This window comes from Cibotium barometz, chromosome 3 (assembly GCF_041138505.1).
Source record: "Cibotium barometz isolate CiBa-2024 chromosome 3, ASM4113850v1, whole genome shotgun sequence".
NCBI lineage: Eukaryota > Viridiplantae > Streptophyta > Polypodiopsida > Cyatheales > Cibotiaceae > Cibotium > Cibotium barometz.
The window spans coordinates 48708624-48732344 of NC_141048.1; the positions used below are offsets into that span (position 1 = coordinate 48708624).

General features: G+C 41.9%; 2 protein-coding genes across 2 annotated transcripts; one reads left to right on the forward strand and one right to left on the reverse strand.

The window, feature by feature from the left end:
- Window positions 1–7860: 7860 nt before the first annotated feature.
- Window positions 7861–23140, forward strand: LOC147640175 (cytokinin hydroxylase-like). Its single transcript, XM_086778127.1, has 6 exons — window positions 7861–8279; window positions 8638–8864; window positions 9579–9830; window positions 9940–9941; window positions 21705–22104; window positions 22568–23140. Exons 1-6 carry the CDS (start codon window positions 7958–7960, stop codon window positions 23015–23017), a joined length of 1653 nt encoding a protein of 550 aa, XP_086634253.1. The 5' UTR covers window positions 7861–7957; the 3' UTR covers window positions 23018–23140.
- Window positions 18214–20700, reverse strand: LOC147640176 (uncharacterized). Its single transcript, XM_086781818.1, has 4 exons — window positions 20688–20700; window positions 19583–19830; window positions 19334–19474; window positions 18214–19238 (listed from the first exon to the last, which is right to left on the reverse strand). The coding sequence occupies exons 1-4, from the start codon at window positions 20698–20700 to the stop codon at window positions 18255–18257; spliced, it is 1386 nt and encodes a 461-aa protein (XP_086637944.1). The 3' UTR covers window positions 18214–18254.
- Window positions 23141–23721: the final 581 nt, after the last annotated feature.

The window sequence follows — 23721 nt, forward strand, 5'->3', positions numbered from 1 at the left end:
TAGAGGTGGTTTGTTTGGTAGAGGAGACTTTTCCGCGAACCATTCTCACAAGTCAACTACATCTCATTGTGCATTTAGTGGACGAAATCGCTTTATGTGGCACTGTGCATGCACGTTGGATGTTTTTCCTAGAGCGCTCATGAAGACCTTAAAAGACTTTGTGAGGCAAAGTGCAAGGCGTGAAGGAAGCATGGCCGAGGGTTGGTTGATACAAGAGTCTCTTGTATATATTTCAGAATTTCTTGCTCAGGTGGACAGCTCTTTGCCACCACGACTATGGAGCAATGAAGAGGACTTGAGGATGACCTCTATTGTGCCTCAAGGAAAAGGACAGAGTAAAGTAATTGACAGAACATTGATTGATGATCTCAATTTCACTTGCATCCTTAATAGTGATGTGATGAGCAGATGGGTTACAAGATATGAGGATGCAAAGACAAAAAGGCAAGCAGAAAGAGCTCTCTTTCGGAGGCAACATGGCTCTCGTAAGGCGTACCCTAAGCATCTAGTAACACTTCCGAATGACATCCATGTTGATTGGTTGCATGAGGAAATGGAGAGATCAGAGAGTGACGAGGGGCTGCATATCACGGCGGAAGAATGGGAGTATGCACGAGGATGCATGTTAAAGGTACATAGAACTAATGTTTTGCATTAGTTGTAAGTGATTTGCTTTTAATATTTATTCACATTGCTTACACAAATATTGCTTCTATTTTGGTCCAGTGCACTATGTTCAATGCTATATGGTGTGAAGGCAAGCATTTTCGAACACAAAGAATTGATGAAAAGAGGAATACACAAGATTGCGGTGTCATTAGTAGCTTTGAGGGAGCTAATGGAAAAATGGATGATTATTGTGGCACAATCCAAGACATATTTAGGCTTGACTTTCGTCGCTTCTTTGTGTATGTTTTGGATGTCCAATGGCAAATGAACGTGGTGGAAAAAGGGCCTAATGCAACGATAAAACGCCATGCAAGTGGCTATGTAACTATTGACTCTACAAAGTTTTGGCAAACAAAGAAAGATAGGCTCGTATTGCCACAACAATGTGAGCAGGTATGCATTTTTTTACTAATGTGTTTCGTGTATATATATATCTAAGCTCGCGTACCCCTTGACTTTTGATATGCTAATTAATTATTGCAGTATGTGTATTTGAGTAGGTTATCTATCTACCAATGGTGCATGACATTAAATGGTGGTACGTCATCCCTATTGCACCACGTTCCAAAGTGATGTATAATACATTCACTGATATGGAGCATATGGAGGATGTAACAAGCCGCAATGAAGATGATGTCGAACATGCCAATGAAGATGTGATCGATGATTAAGAAATAAGAGATGATCATGATAATGAGGATGAGCGTGCCATTTCTCATGATCATGAGAATGACCCTACCATTGAGGATGATGGTGATGTTGATGAGGATGATCAGGACATCGATACCATTATCAATGGACAGAATATCGATAGTGGAATAAATTTAATCGTAGCCTTACAAATTGATCAAATGGATATTGATGTTGATCGTTTGGCAAGGATGGATCTTATTGAAGATGAGATCGAACCCTAACCAATCCGTCATTGTATCGTTCTAAATTGATGACATTTCTATTGTATGTGTTGTCTTTTAATTATCATCTCATGACTTATTTTTGAATATATTTCATTGTTATAAATGCATGTAGTGGGATTGTGTAATGATATATACTGTAATGTACTATGAGATGGTTTAAAGAAAATAGTTTTTAATTTTGTAAAGGAATTCAGTTTTTCTTTACCAAGCGTGTATTGATGCGTGTATTAATGCGTGTATTGATGCGTGTATTATTGCGTGTATATACACACGCTTATACACACGCTGATAGATGCCAATATACACGCAAATTTAAATGCCAAAATACACGCGTCCGATTCTATTCAAATACATGCGCGACCATACACGCGCCTGTAATTTATTGCATGTATGAAACGCGTGTATGGCAACATTGTCTTATAGTGTTCGATGTCACCATGTACAATGAGAAGAGCAAAATGGCTCTTGCAATGCTGAAGATAGTGGAGACAGCTAGAGTGGCATGGAGAAACCACTGCGAGACAAACCGTCTCGACCGAAATACCCAAACCTGGACTGATCTCAAAATTTACCTAAGGACGAGGTTCTGTCCTCCTGGCTTTTTAGAAACAAAGATGAACGAATTCTTAGAGTTAACCTAGGGGAGTAAAACTATTTGCAGCATATCACCAAGCATTCGCCCTCCTCCTCAGATACTCGCCTCCGCTAGATGGAGAACAGCTGATGGCCAGGCTCATTTGGGGACTGAACGAACCTTTGAATATCCTGGTGAAGAATGCCATGCCAGTTTCCATGGCCAAAGCAGTTCGGTGGTGAAGGATTTCGCCAAGGCCTTTGATGTCAAAGTCCTCCCAAAGCCAGCACCATCACCTTTCAAAAGGTTTTTATTCCCAGAAGGTGATTCCAACCTTCCTCCGCCTAAGAGATGTCAGGGTCAAACCCAAGATATGGGAAGTTCCAGAATGGAAGAAATGTCCTTTTTCCGAAACTCAATCCCTTGGATTTCAACTTCAAAAGTTCCACCCTTGAATAAGAGAGTGAAATGCTATAACTGTCAAGGGTTTGGACATCGCAGCATGGATTGCCCAACTCCTTTTGGATCAAGGTTTTCAGGGCAAGAAAATTAGGGATCTAGATTCCAGACTCCAGTCCCTTCCGTCCTCCAGAGTAATCAGGGTTCTATCTTCCAAAATTAGGGAAATCCCAGAGGTAGACCCTCTATCCAACCTGTAGTTTCAATCCAAGGTAACGCAAGACCTCCACCTCAAAATAGAGGAAGTCAAAGAGAGTTGTTCCCAAATCGACCGTCCACTTCCAAGGCAGTAACGCTGGAAGTGATTGAAGAAGAAGAAGATGATGAAAGAGATCAAACTCCACCTGCGAGATGAGGACATCTCGCGTTTTTTAAGTGGGGTAGAATGTAAGATTCCTCTCTAGCCTCTGAGGATGTCCAGTATCTTCCCCTATAGTCAAATCCCTCTTCAGAAATATAAAAGATCTTGTTTCTCCCAGTTTTGGCCTAGAGAGAGAAAATCTTCTAGAGAGTGATAATTCAGTTTTTAAATATTTTTGGATGGAAAAATATCTCTTGTTATTAAAACAAGTTCCCCCAAAACAGAAGTTCAAAAAGATTTTTAGAAGGTGCATTAGAAATCAAGTATAATCTGTTCAAGAAGAGGCCTTATCCTAAGGGTCAAGATTTTTTCAATTAAGGTTCCTATGGGCCAATAAGATTCATCCAAATGTGTGGAGGAGAAAAATGAAAGAAATACAGAAAATCCCCCCAAAAATGAGTAAATGCTCACATAAGATGAAGAGTTGACTATGTACAAGGTTTATTAGTAAAAAACTATGAGTATTACTAAAAAAATGAGATATTTTGGGTATAATGATTCCATTTTGACACTTGTGTAAGGAAGGGGAGTCCCTTCAAGGAGGCACCTACTTCACATGCTTGAATGAGTTTTAAACTCAAAAATAATGTGATATTTTTATCTCTCCTCTCTCTTGGATCAAACCGAATCAAAAAGGTACCAAACTAGATCCAAATCTGGTCCAAATTTAACCAAACTGAATCTGGAAAATTCTAGAAATCAGTTGGTCTTGGTTAGAGCCTCCCTCTCGTATAAATAGAACTTGAGCCCTTTGTAAAAAAAAGAGGAGAATTATACTATGCCAGAATTATGCTGAAATAATGATAATTTTTACTATTCTCAAAAATTCTCTCCAAATTGAAGAAATTGGAGCTTCCCTCCTTCTTCAATCTCCATTGGTGGCTCCATCAGCATACCAAACCAATTGATTGGTTGGGGGCCTCTACAGTGATTAAAGAATCAAGCAATTTGTAAGGTAAATTGTGAATTTTGATCTTTTTCTATGATTCTCAATGTTTCTCTCTTCTCAACCCCTCTTAAGCTTGAGAAGCTTAATTGGAATGGTTTTTTAATGCTATTGAAGTTAATTGATGAATTGGAAGTAAGGAAATACATAAATTTCCATGTTTGCTTAATTTTCATAGTTATTATGATTTTTGTCTTCTCTAAAATGAATATGATGTTATGCCGCATTGAAAAAAGGCATTCCCCTCTCTTCTTTAGTAAATCCAACCATTCTTTATTCTAGATGATTGATTAAATCAAGTTTTTCATAATGTTTCTCTTTGATAAGTAGAAAATGTTTACATTAAAATGATTTAAATACTCTTGGTGAACTTCTAATTAATTTTAGAGAATTAAAAATTCAAAAATGGTCAGCTATACAAAGAAGGTTAAAAATTAAAAAATGGTCAGCTATACAAAGGAGGTTATGGCAAAATTTTCTAAAATTGTGAAAAAAAAGTTTTACTTTTTTTTATTCAATAAGAGTAATTCCCATCGTATATGTATTCTTAAAGTGTAATCCAAATCTGGTCCAAATTCAACCAAACTGAATCTGAAATATTCTAGAAATCAGTTGGTCTTGGTTAGAGCCTCCCTCTCCTATAAATAGAACTTGAGCCCTTTGCAAAAAAAAGAGGAGAATTATACTATGCCAGAATTATGCTGAAATAATGATAATTTTTACTATTCTCTAAAATTCTCTCCAAATTGAAGAAATTGGAGCTTCCCTCCTTCTTCAATCTCCATTGGTAGCTCCATCAGCATACCAAACCAATTGATTGGTTGGGGGCCTCTACCGTGATTAAAGAATCAAGCAATTTGTAAGGTAAATTATGAATTTTGATCTTTTTCTATAATTTCTCAATGCTTCTCTCTTCTCAACCCCTCTCAAGCTTGAGAAGCTTAATTGGAATGGTTTTTTAATGCTATTGAAGTTAATTGATGAGTGGAAGTAAGGAAATACATAAATTTCCATGTATGCTTAATTTTTATAGTTATTATGATTTTTGTCTTCTCTAAAATGAATATGATGTTATGCCTCATTGAAAAAAGGCATTCCCCTCTCTTCTTTACCATTCTTTATCCTAGATGAATGATTAATGGATAAAATCAAGTTTTTCATAATGTTTCTCTTTGATAAGTAGAAAATGTTTACATTAAAATGATTTAAATACTCTTGGTGAACTTTTAATTAATTTTAGAGAATTAAAAATTAAAAAATGGTTAGCCATACAAAGGAGGTTGTTATGGTGAAATTTTCTAAAATTGTGAAAAATAAGTTTTACTTTTTTTATTCAAAAAGAGTAATTCCCATCATATATGTATTCTTAAAGTGTTAATTTCCATCCTAGGTATAAGAAAATGCATACTAAAAATATTTTATTAAAAAAGTGTTACTTCTTTAGAATTAAATTCTATGCATAGAAGGAAGCATATTGAAATTGTTATTTTGATTATAAAAGTATTTTTTTTATCATAAATGATTTGTATGCATAAACATATTTTTTTATATTAAAAGTATAATTTTCATCATAAATAATTTTTATGCATAAATGGATGCATAAAAGAAATTCTTTTATATTAAAAGAGTGATTTTGATCATAAATGATTTGTATGCATAAAAGATTTTTTATATATTAAAAGTGTGATTTTCATCATAAATGGATTTTATGCATAAATTAGATGCATAAGAGAAATTCTTTTATTCTAAAAGTGTAGTTTCTACTAAATTGGATTTATGCATGGAAAGATGCATAAAGAATTTATTTTAATCCAAAAGTGTTATTCTCATCAATTTTGATTTTATGCATAGAATAATGCATAAAGAAATCTATTTTTATTTCAAAAGAGTTATTTTCATCAATTTTGATTTTATGCATAAATAGATGCATAAAGAATTTTATTTTTAATTCAAAAGAGTTATTTTCATCAATTTTGATTTTATGCATAAAGAATTTTACTTTTAATCCAAAAGAGTTATTCTTATCAATTTTGATTTTATGCATAGAAAGATGCATAAAAGATTTATTTTTATTTCGAAAGTTTTATTTTCATTAAAATTGAATTTATGCATAGATAGATGCATAAAAGATTTATTTTTATTTTGAAAGTGTTATTCTCATCAAAATGAAATTTATGCATAGTAAAATGCATAAAAGGTTTATTTTTAATTCGAAAGTGTTATTTTCCTTAAAATTGAATTTATGCCAATAGATGCAAAAAAGGATTTTTATAAAAGTGTTATTCCTACTAAAGTTGTCTTTATGCCTAATTAGATGCGTAAAGAATCTTTGGAAGCATGTTTGATAATAGCCTGCATCCACTCTCTCTCTCTCTCTCTCACACACACACACACACACATGTGCACATGCACACCCTCTTTCTCTCACATACACATGCACGCACTCTCAACAAATGTCAAAACTCTCTCTCTCTCTCTCTCTCTCTCTCTCTCACACACACACACACACAAACGCACATGTACTAATGTAAACACACACTCTTCCCCCCCCCACACTCTCACACACATGTACTAATGTAAACACACACTCTTCCCCCCCCCACACTCTCACACATAGACTTCCATGTCTCTGTCTCTCTGTGTGTTTCTCTCTCTCTCTCTCTCTCTCTCTCTCTCTCTCTCTCTCTCTCTCCTCCACACACACACACACACACACACACACACACAGCTTCGTCGTCTCAGTTGTATTATACATGTGCATTTATAAAATAAATAAACATATATAAATATATATTTTTAATTAAAGATAAATTTTAATATGTGGGGATGCATGATGAGGTGTGTTCACTCTTAAATAAGTGTATCTTATATACAATGTCTTTTGTCTTCTCTTTTACATACATATGTGTGATTGTGTGTGCACATACACACGTATGTGTGATTATGTAATGTCTTCACGCGTGCATGTGTCGTGTAAGTGTCTTGATTGTGTGTATGTGTTAGTGTGTATTTGTTGTTTATTGTGTGTGTGTGTGTATATTTTATTTACGTGTATCCATAGCAAGTGTCTGCATGTACGTGTGTGTGAGCATGTGAATATACTCGTGTGTACATGAATGTGTGTTCACGTGTAGGTGCATATGTGTGTGTGAATGTGTGCATGTCCATGTGTGTGCACATGTACTTGTGGACGTGAGGGTATTTATGTGCTTGTGTACATGTATGCACGTGTGTATGTGCAAGCTTGAGTATGTGTGCAAGTGTGCATATCTCTATGTGTTGTGCGTGTGTCCATGCGTGCGAGTGGGTGTATATGTGTTTATATACGTGTGCACGTATCATGTACTTGTATGTGTGTGTGTGTGCGTGCATGAACATACATGTGTGTGCATCGGCATACATATAAATCTATTTATATATACATGCTTACATACCTATAGATACACATACATACATAATATATATACGTGTGTGTGTGTGTGTATGTATATTCTCTCTCTTACACATACACATAATATAATATTAGAAGATATGTGTGTGTATGTGTGTGTGTGTGAGGAGGAGGGGGAAGGGGTGGGCAATTTACTTTCTAATGTATTATGTATATACATATATATATGTATATATATGAGAAAGTAAATGGTTTGATGGTGACAACTAATTGTGAGCCCTAATGCATCTAGGCATGTGGGAAAGAAACCCCCAAACACTTGTCTTCCCTTCTCTTTTCTCTTTTTCAAAAATTCTCCCTCTAGAGAAAGGAGGATTAGATAGACTTTGATTTTAGAAACCTCTAAAGACGTGCTTCCCACGGGTTCCAGGAGCATTAGATAGAATTTGATTTTAGAAGCCTCTAAAGACGACGGGTTCCAACTAGTGATGTAGCAAGAGTTTGTGTTGGAATGGAAACCTCGGCGGGCAGCCGCCGACGAAGCTTCATACTTCGTTGTGTACTGATAAGAGCAGCGCCTTTTTAAGTGCGCCAGCACTAAGATCGTCGTCAACAGACTTGCAGCCCCCCTTTTAGAAAGATGCAGCCATTTTCGGAGCAGCAGCTCTTACCGTTCGTTTCTGGCTATTGCTCTCCTCTCCGCCTCCTCTCTTCTCTGCTTGCCATCGCAATCTGCTCCTACCTTCTCCACGTCTACTACTTGAGACCGATTTCTCTTCGGAGGGCTTTGCTGCAGCAAGGCTTCACCGTGTCGCCTTATCGCCTCATCGCCGGAGATCTCCCTGAGATTAAGCGTTTGGAAGACCAGGCTCAACTCTCCGACATCCCTTCCCCCTCACACCACCATCTCCTTCTACCCCATATCCTCCCCTTCTACAACAATCTCCTCTCTAAGCACGCAGGTATGGCCGCTGATCTTGGTAACTTAATTCTTAATTCAAAATCTTTAATCGCAAAGTTAAGTCACCTTATTGGCATAATGATCAGCATTAGTGATTTTTAGCCTAAATTTAATGCATTAACCTTGTATTTTAATTCAATGTACTGCACCTTGTTGCATCAAATAAAAAGAAAACTCGTGCATACTGGTCCTCCTGAATAGTAAGTTTTTTTTTTTTGGGTTCTTATAATGAGCAATGTCCTTATAGCTTCTTAAATACTGATTTTCAATTAATGATCTTGTTCTAAATAATTGGAGCTCTTAATTACTTTTTTCTCGTGATGTAAGTGCTTTTTGTTTTGTTGGGCTTGTATCTACAGGCTCCCGTGTAGTTTATTGGTCGGGTAATCAGCCCAACTTCCTTATTGGCAGTGCAGATGATGCAAGGAGTGTTTTGTCTTTGGATGTAAAGCTAATGCAAACGCCCTCCTTTGTCACTCTAGCCTTCCACAAGTTGTTGGGCAAAGGGCTCTTGTTGGCCAATGGGGAAGACTGGCACCAACAACGCAACATCCTTCGCCCTGCGTTCTTCTCCGAGAAGCTCAAGGTTCGTGCATTACACTTTTGAATTCTGCATTGTAGTAAGTTGAACTTAAGCCTTTCAACATAACATTATTTGAGGCTCGTCTTAAAGAGAGATTAAAATTACTTTTGGGCGTATATAGAATCAATGTCGCTAAAACATATGTTTTCAAACTAGGGTAATATACTAAGATACCTTGAAATTAGGATAGCATAGTCAAGGATGTATTTCAATTAAGATAGGATAGTCTAAGTACTAGTATGTCTTTAAATTAGAAACTTATTAGCCACATATAGATAAGATTTAAGCCCTCTCTAGCATAGTGGTTAATGCATCACGCTCTCAATTGAGAGCTCCTAGGCTCAAGTCCCAATTGAGAGATCTTGTTGAGAGATCCTAGGTTCAAGTCCCAATTGAGAGATCTTGTGTGTGCTTACGTGAGCTCTGTCTCTCTTCTCTCTCTCTCTCTCCCTCACACACACACACACCCCAAAGTAACTCGAGAAAAAGAACATGCATACAATGAAAAATAAATCGAGGTTCTCATTACGTAAGTCAATAAAAATTATCTCATGAGACTTAAGTCAATTAAAATTATTATCAAGTTGTTTTTAGTACTATTATTATTTATTTATTATTGATTACTAAATTTATTACAATTTTTAATTATTGAGTACGAATTTCTATTACAAATAACACTAAATTATTGAAAGCTTTTATATCTTTATTGTGTGGTAGGAGGTGGTGGGTGACATGGTGACGAGCTCATTAGAGATGGTGGAAGGGTGGGAGAGACTAGTGAATAACCAGCAAGGACGCATGGCAGAGTTGGAAGTGGCACATGACATCAAGCATGTGACAGCTGACATTTTGGCACGCAGCTCATTTGGGTCAAGCTACCTCAAAGGCAAAGAGGTGTTTGAGAGGCAAGAGCGTCTCCTTGATCTCCTAAACAACCTCTTTATCCGAAATAGTCTCATCCCATTCTGGGTGGTTGCAAGATGAGGTTATCTAGTTTCATGGCGTGGGCGCCCTTGGCTTTAGCTGAAAAACAGGCATTTTTTCAAGAAGAATAGCCAATCTCTCATAGTTAGCCAAGGAGTTTCACTTCAAGGTCTTCTAATGAAACATCATATGCAAAGTTGGGCACCTAAAACTATAATCTGATCGAATATCCAATAATTGCAAATCCCCTTTTCTTTGGGAACCAAGTTTGTATACAGGCCCTGTCCTAGGTTTAGACAGGTATAGTGAATGTGAGTAAATTGCCTATAACTTTTACATTATTACTCATACGATGTTCCCACTTTGCATTTCACAAATACAAATAACATAGAGCTTAACTTGATTTATCGAGTAATTTTTGATGTGTTCTACTATTTTCTATATTATTTAAAAGATATTAGAATTGTTAAAAAACATACTATTTTATCCTCCCACCACATCTACCATTTAAAATGCTCAAATTGTATGGATCTAGTGATGATTAGATTGGGAAAGATTAGTATAATGTGGGTATAAGATAAAATTACAAATCTAACGGTTTGATTTTTGTAGATTTACTTTGGAAAATTTATTATGACTGTCAGAGGCCCATTAAATCAATAGTAATTTAATTCTAGAAAATTAAATATTGAATCTTTCAATCTAAAAACTCATGGGATCAATACTCTTGTTGCCTTGAATTTATCAAAAAAAATTTGGCTTGATTTGAGTATGGGAAGGTCCATTTTCAATCCTCCCAAGTGAAAATTCCCATATTGTGTCCACTCTCCCCTTTTCAAGTCTAAAACCAATCCTAGTTAGGTTTGGAAATCTAGGCTTGGTAAACTTCACAGCTTAGGTTTCATTCCATGTGTGAGGCTTGGGTAGGCCCAAACCTTATACATGCATGCCACTTTATGTCCACGTGAGCATCGAGAGGATCCACATAAGCAGCTTGCCACCTCAGCTTGCCACCTCCACCTTCCATGTCAACATGGTCAACCTAGTTGACTCCCCACCTCATCATCCTAGTCATCATTAATGCCACATCATCTTGCCACCTTTGCATGCCACCTCGCACATGGTGACATGGCATGCCACATCATGGAATTGCCACATCAACCATAATAGTGCCACATGTCAAGAGAATGCCACGTGTCATGCACGCTTGTGACACGTGGCATCTCCTTCCCACCTCCCCTCTTTTTTCAAAAACATATTTTTGGAAAAGTTAATTTAGTAATTTAGAGAAATAGAATATAGAAATTTAAATAATAAAATATATGTAACTTATTAAATAAAAGAATTTAAAATCACTAATTTAAAAGGATTATATTTTGGGATTAGATCAATAAAAATATTATTAAAGATCATATTATTAATTTTAAAAAAATAAATTTTTTATTTTTATATTTCTTGAAAATTTTTTATGTAGAATAAACCTTTGAATAAAATATGAAAAAAATACTTTATTTAAAAAAAGCAGTTATATAATTATAAAATAAAAGATTTCTTTAAAGATATATTTATATATATTTATATATCTGGTAATGATAAATATTTAGACTTGTTAATAAATATTATAAATAATATTAATTTTTAAGTGGATAATAGTTTATCTTTAAATATCTTTATGTTTATCTTAGTTATCCAATCAATCTTAGATAGGAAATCCAGTGAGATTTGAAGTGGATAACCTATTTTTCCTATATAATCACACATCTCTAGTACTATCCCACACTTATCTGTAGTACTATCCCATCATTGAGCCCTTATAATATTTTCTCTCTTAGCTTCCTTGAGAATGGGTTCTCAAAGCCGTAGGAGTCGGAAACGTGATAGGACTAGACTCCCCCCCATCCACCAAGTTCAAGAGGAGGAGAGGAGAAGGGTAGCTCGTGAGAGAAAGAGAGAGTGGAGAGCACGTCAACGAGCAACACCTTCCGTTGGCGATGATCCAAGCCTTGCTCCTCCTCTTCCACTTCCTCTCCCTTCGCCCTCTTCCCCCCCACTACCCCTTACTTTAGATAATCCACATGAACCCGCCCTTCTTGAGTCCTCTCTTCTACAAGAACCCACCCCCCCTCCTTTGGGCGCCCTTCGTGTGGATAGGAAAGAACTATCAAAGTCAGGGGCACATCGTCGTGCCCATGCAATCTTCCAATCCTATTTCAAAGACCTCACATCTTCATCACAGGCATGTGTGCTTGATGCTTTGATTGATCTGCCCAACATGGCCAACTGCAGGGCGCTTTCCGACATTGGAGGTCGAAGAGAGAGGAGAGCTGGCATGGCGGTGCTACAAAGTGTTCGTCATTCCTATATAGTTAACAAGAAGAGGAACTCTGCGGACGCTTTGGCTGCTCGACGGGCTATTGTGGCAGCCATAAGTAGCTCCCAAATGAAGGGTAAGGTTAGTGCCACATCTCGCATCCTTTCCATAGCACCACACGCACTTAGAGTTGGGTCTATTAGGCGACAAAGTTTAGATGCCAATGAGGTTGGTGCTATGTGGGCGAGTAGTGGTCGTGTAGCTAGGCATGATCGCCTACTAGATGAAACCACTAGAACCTTGATAGAAAGTTTTTGGGAGGAGAATTGTCGTGCATCGCCAGTTTTCAAGAAAGCTTTGCGTAAGAGAGTGACAAGAGGAGTGTTCATTGAGCACGGTGCTTGCTTTCTTGAAATGTCCCAAACTGAGTTGTATTCTCAGTTTGTAGCTTCGTATCCAGAGCTTAAAATTGGGCAAAGGTCATTTGAGGGGTGTAAGCCTTGGTTTGTGAGGTACTCACGTCAGCGTGACACATGTTGTTGTCGCTACCATGTTGAGTTCAATCTTTTTTATGATGTGTTCCGTTCTCTTAGTGGGCATAGAGAGTTGCCTCGTAGTCCACGTGATTTCATCCACTCTCTTTTGTGTGCACGCACGGAGGATGCCCAGTTCCATAGGATGCCTTGTGTGGAGAGCAATTGCACATCATGTGGTTCACTTGCACATCTACAGATGGTAGATCTTGATGCAAGTGACCAAGAGATAGTGGCATGGCAACGTTATGAGTATGTGACACACCAGCTCCAGAGTGGTGGACAGTCCAGGAAGTTGCAGCTCGTGGACAAACATACACCACGTTGTCACTTCACAGCCACATTTAGGGAGCAGATCTACCCCTACATACGGCACAGTCATTGTGCCAAGTGGCAGGATCGTCAGTTCCGAGCATGCCTAGCAGAGTTTCCTATTGGTGTGGTCGTCTCTGTGATTGATTTTGCAGAGAACTACACTTTCACACCTTTTCAGGAGATACAATCTGAGTATTACTTCTCAGAGCAGGTAATGGTTATATTTTGTACTATTTGTTTTATGTTTGAGCTTCATTACTTAATTGATTTTTTGTGTCCTAAACGTATGTATTGCTTCCCTCACCAGGTTGCTATTTTGGTCCACATTAGCTATCGACATGCAGAGGCTCATGTAGATGGGATAGCGAGTACCCCCGAGACCCGTGTCATTATTCGAGAGTATCATTTCTATATCAGTGATGATCGTTCACATGATGCACATTTTGTGCAACACTGCTTTCGTCTCCATGACGATTTTTTAGGAGATTGTGGGATCAGACATGTCCAGCGATGGGTTTGGTCGGATGGTTGTGGCGCACAGTTCAAGTCATCACGTCAATTCTATTGGCTCTACAGGTTGTACTTATGGCTTTCTTACATTTTCAATTAAACTAAATTCACTAGAACATCTTAAAGAAAACAATAACTAAGACTATCTTTTATGGATTTATAGGTGGCATGTGCAGTCTAGTATCCCAGTGATTTGGTCATTCTTTGAGACTGGTCACGGGAAGGGTGAGCATGATGGTGCAGGCGCGTGTGTGAAACGTGCCTTGAGGCGTCATCAGCTGCGACAGGATGCTCAGCGGTTCAGAGATGCGGGCCACGTAGTCGAGTGGTGCTCCCAACATTTGTGTGGGAGTGCAGCATCATCGTACCCCAGACGTGATGCTCGGATTGTTAGGAGATTTTTTTGGCATGTGGATGGTGGCACGATTGACCGCAGAGCCTCCCATGATTGTGACACAGTACCTGGCACCTTGGGCTTACATTCCATCAGGAGCACGTGCATGGCGGCCCCCACGATTTACACACGACGGTTTGCATGCTTCTGTGGAGCATGTATGGATGGCGATTGGTCACATTGTGCCTCGAGAGGATGGGCAGATGCATGGATACAGACATTCCTCTCCCCCGAGCATCCTTCACATCCAGTGGTGTCTGTTGAGCACACAGGTCCTGCGTTCATGGTCAGTTATGATGACCTGACAGATTTGCTACAGGAGGGTGATGTATTTGCTGTTATTGCCAGTGAGGGAAACAGCGAGGGAGTAGACTACTATCTGATGAGTTGCACTAGGCCAAAGTGCATGCTTGACCAGGATACAGTGGATGATCATGGGTTTTCTTATGACGCCCATAGCATGATTGTGGCAGGCCGGTTCTACCAGCAGATTCGACTTCATCGGGGGAGTCTTGAGTTCCAGCAGTGGAAGTGGGAGTTAGAGGCATTTCAGTTCTCTCATCTAGTGGTTGCTACCAGGCTCACTCTTGTTCGAGTACAGAGCCGAAAACACAGTTCTCACCCTCGTTTTCGGCTTCGAGTGGATGACCATGAGAGCATTCTAGAGCAGTTGAGAGCTAGAGAGGGTGCTGCTGACTAGATCTCTATCTTGATAGTGACTAAACTCAGACTAGCTGGGTTAGCTCACTTACATTGTACTTAGATTTTTGGGCAGTGACTAACCTCAGACTAGCTGGGGTAGCTCATTTTCATTCTGATGTACTTATTTGATGTTTATATCATTATGAGTTTTCTCATTATTGAGTATCATTACATTTTAGTTGATGTTCTTGATTTTATTATATTTTTTAACACTTTGGCTATCATATTGTTTGTTGAAAATCTCCATGTGGGGGGGGCCCACCCCCACACGCTTGCAAAGTTTGGTCCCCATCGGAGCATGTTTGGATTGGCAATGGGCGCCCAGTGCGGGTTTTTCAAGTCTCTTGGTGCTTAAGAGGCCATGGAAAATCCGGGCCTTCCCCATACCATCGTACCCAAACATGCTCCGATGGGGACCAAACTTTGCAAGCGTGTGGGGGTGGGCCCCCCCCACATGCTTGCAAAGTTTGGTCCCCATCGGAGCATGTTTGGGTTGGCAATGGGCGCCCAGTGCGGGTTTTTCAAGTCTCTTGGTGCTTAAGAGGCCATGGAAAATCCGGGCCTTCCCCATACCATCGTACCCAAACATGCTCCGATGGGGACCAAACTTTGCAAGAATGTGGGGGGGGCCCACCCCCACACGCTTGCAAAGTTTGGTCCCCATCGGAGCATGTTTGGGTACGATGGTATGGGGAAGGCCCGGATTTTCCATGGCCTCTTAAGCACCAAGAGACTTGAAAAAACCGCACTGGGCGCCCATTGCCAACCCAAACATGCTCCGATGGGGACCAAACTTTGCAAGCATGTGGGGGGGGCCCACCCCCACACGCTTGCAAAGTTTGGTCCCCATCGGAGCATGTTTGAGTACGATGGTATGGGGAAGGCCCGGATTTTCCATGGCCTCTTAAGCACCAAGAGACTTGAAAAAACCGCACTGGGCGCCCATTGCCAACCCAAACATGCTCCGATGGGGACCAAACTTTGCAAGCATGTGGGGGGGGCCCACCCCCACACGCTTGCAAAGTTTGGTCCCCATCGGAGCATGTTTGAGTACGATGGTATGGGGAAGGCCCGGATTTTCCATGGCCTCTTAAGCACCAAGAGACTTGAAAAACCCGCACTGGGCGCCCATTGCCAACCCAAACATGCTCCGATGGGGACCAAACTTTGCAAGCATGTGGGGGGGGCCCACCCCCACATGCTTGCAAAGTTTGGTCCCCATCGGAGCATGTTTGGGTACGATGGTATGGGGAAGGCCCGGATTTTCCATGGCCTCTTAAGCACCAAGAGACTTGAAAAACCCGCACTGGGCGCCCATTGCCAACCCAAACATGCTCCGATGGGGACCAAACTTTGCAAGCATGTGGGGGGGGCCCACCCCCACACGCTTGCAAAGTTTGGTCCCCATCGGAGCATGTTTGAGTACGATGGTATAGGGAAGGCCCGGATTTTCCATGGCCTCTTAAGCACCAAGAGACTTGAAAAACCCGCACTGGGCGCCCATTGCCAACCCAAACATGCTCCGATGGGGACCAAACTTTGCAAGCATGTGGGGGGGGCCCACCCCCACATGCTTGCAAAGTTTGGTCCCCATCGGAGCATGTTTGGGTACGATGGTATGGGGAAGGCCCGGATTTTCCATGGCCTCTTAAGCACCAAGAGACTTGAAAAACCCGCACTGGGCGCCCATTGCCAACCCAAACATGCTCCGATGGGGACCAAACTTTGCAAGCATGTGGGGGGGGCCCACCCCCACACGCTTGCAAAGTTTGGTCCCCATCGGAGCATGTTTGGGTACGATGGTATGGGGAAGGCCCGGATTTTCCATGGCCTCTTAAGCACCAAGAGACTTGAAAAAACCGCACTGGGCGCCCATTGCCAACCCAAACATGCTCCGATGCGGACCAAACTTTGCAAGCATGTGGGGGGGGCCCACCCCCACACGCTTGCAAAGTTTGGTCCCCATCGGAGCATGTTTGGGTACGATGGTATGGGGAAGGCCCGGATTTTCCATGGCCTCTTAAGCACCAAGAGACTTGAAAAAACCGCACTGGGCACCCATTGCCAATCCAAACATGCTCCGATGCGGACCAAACTTTGAAAGCGTGTGGGGGTGGGCCCCCCCCACATGCTTGCAAAGTTTGGTCCCCATCGGAGCATGTTTGGGTACGATGGTATGGGGAAGGCCCGGATTTTCCATGGCCTCTTAAGCACCAAGAGACTTGAAAAAACCGCACTGGGCGCCCATTGCCAACCCAAACATGCTCCGATGGGGACCAAACTTTGCAAGCATGTGGGGGGGGCCCACCCCCACATGCTTGCAAAGTTTGGTCCCCATCGGAGCATGTTTGGGTACGATGGTATAGGGAAGGCCCGGATTTTCCATGGCCTCTTAAGCACCAAGAGACTTGAAAAACCCGCACTGGGCGCCCATTGCCAACCCAAACATGCTCCGATGGGGACCAAACTTTGCAAGCATGTGGGGGGGGCCCACCCCCACATGCTTGCAAAGTTTGGTCCCCATCGGAGCATGTTTGGGTACGATGGTATGGGGAAGGCCCGGATTTTCCATGGCCTCTTAAGCACCAAGAGACTTGAAAAACCCGCACTGGGCGCCCATTGCCAACCCAAACATGCTCCGATGGGGACCAAACTTTGCAAGCATGTGGGGGGGGCCCACCCCCACACGCTTGCAAAGTTTGGTCCCCATCGGAGCATGTTTGGGTACGATGGTATGGGGAAGGCCCGGATTTTCCATGGCCTCTTAAGCACCAAGAGACTTGAAAAAACCGCACTGGGCGCCCATTGCCAATCCAAACATGCTCCGATGCGGACCAAACTTTGAAAGCGTGTGGGGGTGGGCCCCCCCCACATGCTTGCAAAGTTTGGTCCCCATCGGAGCATGTTTGGGTACGATGGTATGGGGAAGGCCCGGATTTTCCATGGCCTCTTAAGCACCAAGAGACTTGAAAAAACCGCACTGGGCGCCCATTGCCAACCCAAACATGCTCCGATGGGGACCAAACTTTGCAAGCATGTGGGGGGGGCCCACCCCCACATGCTTGCAAAGTTTGGTCCCCATCGGAGCATGTTTGGGTACGACGGTATGGGGAAGGCCCGGATTTTCCATGGCCTCTTAAGCACCAAGAGACTTGAAAAACCCGCACTGGGCGCCGATTGCCAACCCAAACATGCTTTGATTGTGACCAAACTTTGCAAGCATGTGGGGGGGGCCCACCCCCACACGCTTGCAAAGTTTGGTCCCCATCGGAGCATGTTTGGGTACGATGGTATGGGGAAGGCCCGGATTTTCCATGGCCTCTTAAGCACCAAGAGACTTGAAAAAACCACACTGGGCGCCCATTGCCAACCCAAACATGCTCCGATGGGGACCAAACTTTGCAAGCATGTGGGGGGGGCCCACCCCCACACGCTTGCAAAGTTTGGTCCCCATCGGAGCATGTTTGGGTACGATGGCATGGAGATTTTCAACAAACAATATGATAGCAAAAGTGTTAAGAAATATAATAAAATCAAGAACATCAACTAAAATGTAATGATACTCAATAATGAGAAAACTCATAATGATATAAACATCAAATAAGTACATCAGAATGAAAATGAGCTACCCCAGCTAGCCTGAGGTTAGTCACTGCCCAAAAATCTAAGTACAATGTAAGTGAGCTAACCCAGCTAGTCTGAGTTTAGTCACTATCAACAGCAACCCAATCAAAATCGTCATCTCTAACTGCCGGTCGACGTGCGCGTCGAGGCTGCTGTGCACGTCGAGGCGGCTGTGCCGGCTGCGGGGGTCGTCGAATGTCTGCGGGGAGGTCTGCCTCAAAGGAAGGATCGTGAGCTGGTGCCGGTATACTCGGGAGCTCACGAGTCCCAAAAGCTGCTATGGCCCTCTCTCTCTCTCTGCGTCGTGCTAATGCAAGACGCCTCTGTCTGTACACCCAAAATCTATAATCTGCAATGGTGCGTGTCTGCCACTCTGCTCGTGTAAGCTCCTCTGCTGTAAGGACACGCTGCTCATGAGAAGCAGCACTGCTGCTAGCACCATCACCCGCTGTGCCACTAGGGCCAGCACCACCCACGCGCTCAAATGCTGTCACCTGGCTCTCATGTAGCACTCTCTGGTAAGCGTCGAACTCATGTGAGCTCCACTCTATCTCAGGAGGCACCTCAGGCTCCTGGGCTCTATCGTCGAAGGCGTCGAGTCCCAAGTCCATAGCTGATGTAAAGTCGACAGGCCTCCCAGTCCTGGCATCTACTCGTACAAGGCCTGGGTGAAGATCATCGATGCCCAATACCCTGTACGTCGCTAAGTCGACGCGTGCACGGCAGGATGGGCATGCTGAGAACCGGACGAGCTCCTGGGTGATGCAAGACAAGTGGAAAATATGTCCACATCCTAGGGCATATCCTCCTGTACTGTCAATGTCCTCGATGCATAAACAGCAGCACGCATCCCGTAGGAAGGGAGGTGCATCCTGAGGGAGAGGTCGTCGAAAAACCTCTGTGATAGGCCGTGGATATAACGGTAGGTAAGGCACTGTCACATCGGATGATCTACGATACTCTCGAACATGCAGCATCAGCTGCTCTGCCCTGTGCTGGGCAATCTGCTCCATGATCTGATGATGCTGTGCCTCAGCTCTGGAGCTCTCTACCTCGGTCCGAGCCTACGCAAAAAAGTAAAGCATTAAAATATTTGGTTAGTCTCTCATTAGGTATTACTTAAAGAAATTTGTAACTTAAACGTGCAAGAGAAACCTACCTGCTGGATGTCGGACTCTCTCAGATGCTGTGCCTCTGCAGTAGCTGCCTCTGCCATCTGTAATGCAGCTCGGAGGCGGTCTATCTCCGCTCTCGCCTCTACCAACTCCTGAGTGAGCCTCTGAGTGGCAGGTGTGGGAACCTGCGTGACACAATCAACCATGCTGCTCATGTAAAAATATAGAAAAGTACATATAAACATGAAGATAAATGACCAAAAAAACTTAAGACGTAATCTATATGTAAATACCTCCACATCTGTCGTCGGTATAGCTCGTGAGAATAGGCGCACCACGTGCTGGATGCTCTCCGTGGTACTCCGTACGTCAATGCCGACCTGCGTGCCAAGAGCCTCTACTGTCGACAATGGCACAAAGGAAGGATCTGTGGCGGCAGGTGCTACACGAAGTGCTGGTGGAGGCCGCCTACCCTGGTCCTGGAGACGGCCTCGGCCAGCACCACCACCCGGACGATGGCTGGTGTAATCAACCTCCTCCCCTAAGACAAACTCCGCATATAACTGCTTTGCGAAGTATATGGGGATCTGGCGGTTGTTCGGCATCCTCCCATATGCGGCAACATATCGACTATAGATATGTGCCGCCATACGAGGATGCGAACACCGCGAAATAGTGAGGGGCTTCCCCGCCCCGGGCCTCATCCCACGACTATCGAGGAAAAGATCTAGGAAAGCCCCATCCCTAATAGGAGCAAGATCACAGACCTGACGATATGTCAGGCCATGTGACACCGGAGCAGCGCGATGGTGGGCTATCCACTCATCTACATAAACAATATCGTGAAGGCTACGAAGGGACGCAAGCATCGCCTCCAAGTCTGCCACGATATGTAATGTAGACGGAGTGTCTCTAGCACTCCTACGGATAGCCGCTAGCTCACGGTCTATCTCCGCGATGAGGTCCGCAATAGATGAGCGGCCCTCCTCGTGGCCCTCCTCGTGGCCCTCCATGCTAAAACCTAAGCCCAATGTGAAGGGTCCAATGTGAAGGGTCTAATGTGAAATGTCTAATGTGAAAGGTCTAATGCTTAGTGCTAAGTAGCACTAATGAAGCTAAAAACAAAGCTAATGGGCTCACTAACACTAATCCAAATCAAGAGAGAGCAAGGGAGTGAAAACGACTTGTGAAAATGAGCCAAAAAAAAAAGTTTTCCGGTTTTATAACCTCGATCGAGGTTCGGTAACATCATGCAATTTAGGGTTTGCAAGATTAACGCTCTGGATATTAGGGTTAGTGCAACATACGGCCAAGATACACACCTAATTCTAGGGTTGGGGAAGGATCGACGGCTGAGATTTGATATTAATATCTCGATCGAGGTAATTGGACGGCCACGATTTAGAGGCATTACCACGAAAAGGTATCTCGACGGTCAAGATTCATTATATACCTCGATCGAGATATTTAAACGGCCGAGATCGCATCTTCCAGCGTACGTAAATGGACGGTATAGATTGCGTTTCCTTATCTCGATCGAGATAATTGGACGGTGGATATTGCATCTACGTATCTCGATCGAGATATTCGGACGGTGCAGATTGAATCTCTATATCACGATCGAGATATTTGGACGGCTGAGATTTGAACTCAGTATCTCGATCGAGATATGGGGACGGTGGAGATTGTATCCGATTACCTCGAACAATGAATGGTCGCGATTGGATGTATATTTCTCGTTCGAGATACGTGGACGATGGAGATGTGCTAGTCAAATATGCCTACGGGGATACAGCGTGGCCCTGATGTGGATCCGAGTGGCATAGATATCTCGATCGAGATATTGTGGTGGCGGTGACATGTATTGGTGACATGGATGACGCCTGGAAAGCCGGACCTGCTAGCGTGGCATTAGTTGGCATCTCGATCGAGATATGTCGATTTAGGCTCGGGAGCCACGTGTCGTCTTTTGATTGGCGGCACTATCACGATCGAGGTACTCCGCCCGAGATGGATGGATGTCCCAATTTTGGAGAGAGTGAACGAAAGTGAGTACCCTCATCTTGCAACCACCCTTCTATCAGTAAGTTTTTTAGATACTAGCACTCCATTAACCTTATGGAGTTTGTACCAAAATTTTGCACTAATTTTGTCACATTTAAACCACTTCGTGGATATATATGTTGCTCTTAGCTACTAAATGTTCCATTCATTAGTAGTGCTTATAGAGTTTATTGCGTCTAGTTAGTGGACTTGATGCTTATACATAGATTTAGATTGTTAACTACTAAATGACACACTTGTTCGTACTCATCATTAAACAATTAGATATAAATGTTTTTTTAGCTAATCTATTACTTTATCAATATAATATTATATTAATGTTTTGTTTTTATTTAACGGGGATGATGATAGGTACCTTCCCACTGGCACAAATCGTGAGATAAAGGAGATGGAGAAGAGAAATAACAAAGAACTTTTTGAGATTATACAATTGAGGAGAAAGGCTATAGCCAATACAAAATCAGGATCCCACTCTACTTATGGGACTGATTTGTTGGGATTGATTTTGGCTGCAGAGGAGCAAGAGGCCAAGCTTAATAGGAAGCAAGCTCGTCTCACCACACAACAAGTGATAGATGAATGCAAAACCTTCTTCTTTGCTGGCCATGAGACTACTGCAAACTTACTTGCATGGACCATGGTTTTATTATCCCTTAACCAAGAGTGGCAAGATAAAGCGAGAGAAGAAGTCTTGGAAGTATGTGGATACAAGGGTGAACCTAAGGCATCCCAACTAAACAAGCTCAAAATTGTAAGAGCTTTCTTATTAATTGTTGGTTTTGTTTTTTAGTTTGAGGGGTCCAAGCCTTCATAAATCCCTCTTAATAAATAATTTGTCTTAAGTGATTGCATTATGTTTGCTTTTAGTATTATTAACCTACATGGGTAAAACCTATTGATTTTCTCAAGCTCTCGAGGTGATCATTATAGTGCAAATTCCCTAATATAAGATAGTCTATAACTTACACTAAAATAGTCTATAATATAGGTGATCATCATGATGCACATTCTTTAATATAAGTTAGTCTTTGATTTACACCCAAATCAAGTCAAAAGATCAAGCTTTAATGCCAAAGATTCCTTATTATATTCATAACTGAAAGTAGCCTTGAACTAATTACGATGACTAACCTACATTTGTATGTCCTCATTGTCTCTCTTGCTAAACTTCAAATATTACTTTTCATTGATGATGTTTGTTATTATATGTGCAGATGGGGATGATATTGAATGAATCACTAAGGTTGTACCCTCCTGCGCCAATATATGGTCGACGTGAGACATTGAACAATGTTGAAAAGGTGAAGGTGGATGGTGGCCAATGGTTGCCACATGGAATGGGGGTGACCATTTCATGCCTTTTCATACATAGAGATAAAAAGGTATGGGGCGAGGATGCAGACGAGTTTCACCCAGAGAGGTTTGCAAATGGGGTTTCGCAAGCATGTAAGCACCCATATGCCTTCATGCCCTTTGGCATTGGACCCCGTATCTGTATTGGCCAAAACTTTGCCATCATGGAGGCCAAGGTTATCCTATCTCTTATCCTCCAACGTTTTCGTTTCGATCTTTCTCCCAACTATCGTCATGCCCCCCAAATCGCCATCACTATGAGACCGAAATATGGTGTCCAACTTATCCTCAAATCCATATCAATGGATTAGTGTTTTATGTAACCAACATCGATCAAGTTAACCTTTGATCCTAATGTTTTACTTGACTAGCTTGTGGCCCTTACTGATGTCCAATAAAATTAAGGTTATTATAGCAACCTTAAGGCTTGCACACACAATTTATATCATTTTTTTATGAGAGAGGATGATGTAGTTGGTTGTACCCTCGACCATTATATCCAAATAGCTGAGGGTGTTTATTCATTCACACTATAAATTATTACATCAAACAATGCCATATTTTAGCAAGGCATCTAAAGTATATATCTCTTGTACATGGATCAATGAAACAAGTTTATTGTTGTGAGCTTCTTGATGTTACCACTAATGTCGTTACCTAGGGGTGTTATTACTTTTCAAATTGGGAGATAAATGTCATCTTCAATTAGTAGAATCCCTTGCTTTTGAGTGTCCTTTTGAGTGTTAGTCTTGGTGAATGTCATATTCAATTAGTAGAATCGCCTCCTTTTAAGTGTCCTTTTGAGTGTTGGTCTTGTTGTTTTTTATTAAATTCTAATGTAGAGACACTTTACTAATAGTTCTTAAAAGTTCTTGTTTGGGTGGACTTTGGATAAGACTAATCAAGTTTTTGAGACAGTTCATAGAAAAATACATTGTCTTTTGGTTTTATCTTCACTAAAGCATTTGATTTGGAAATATGTAATGCTAGTTTTGACTTCTTGTTAAGACACTTC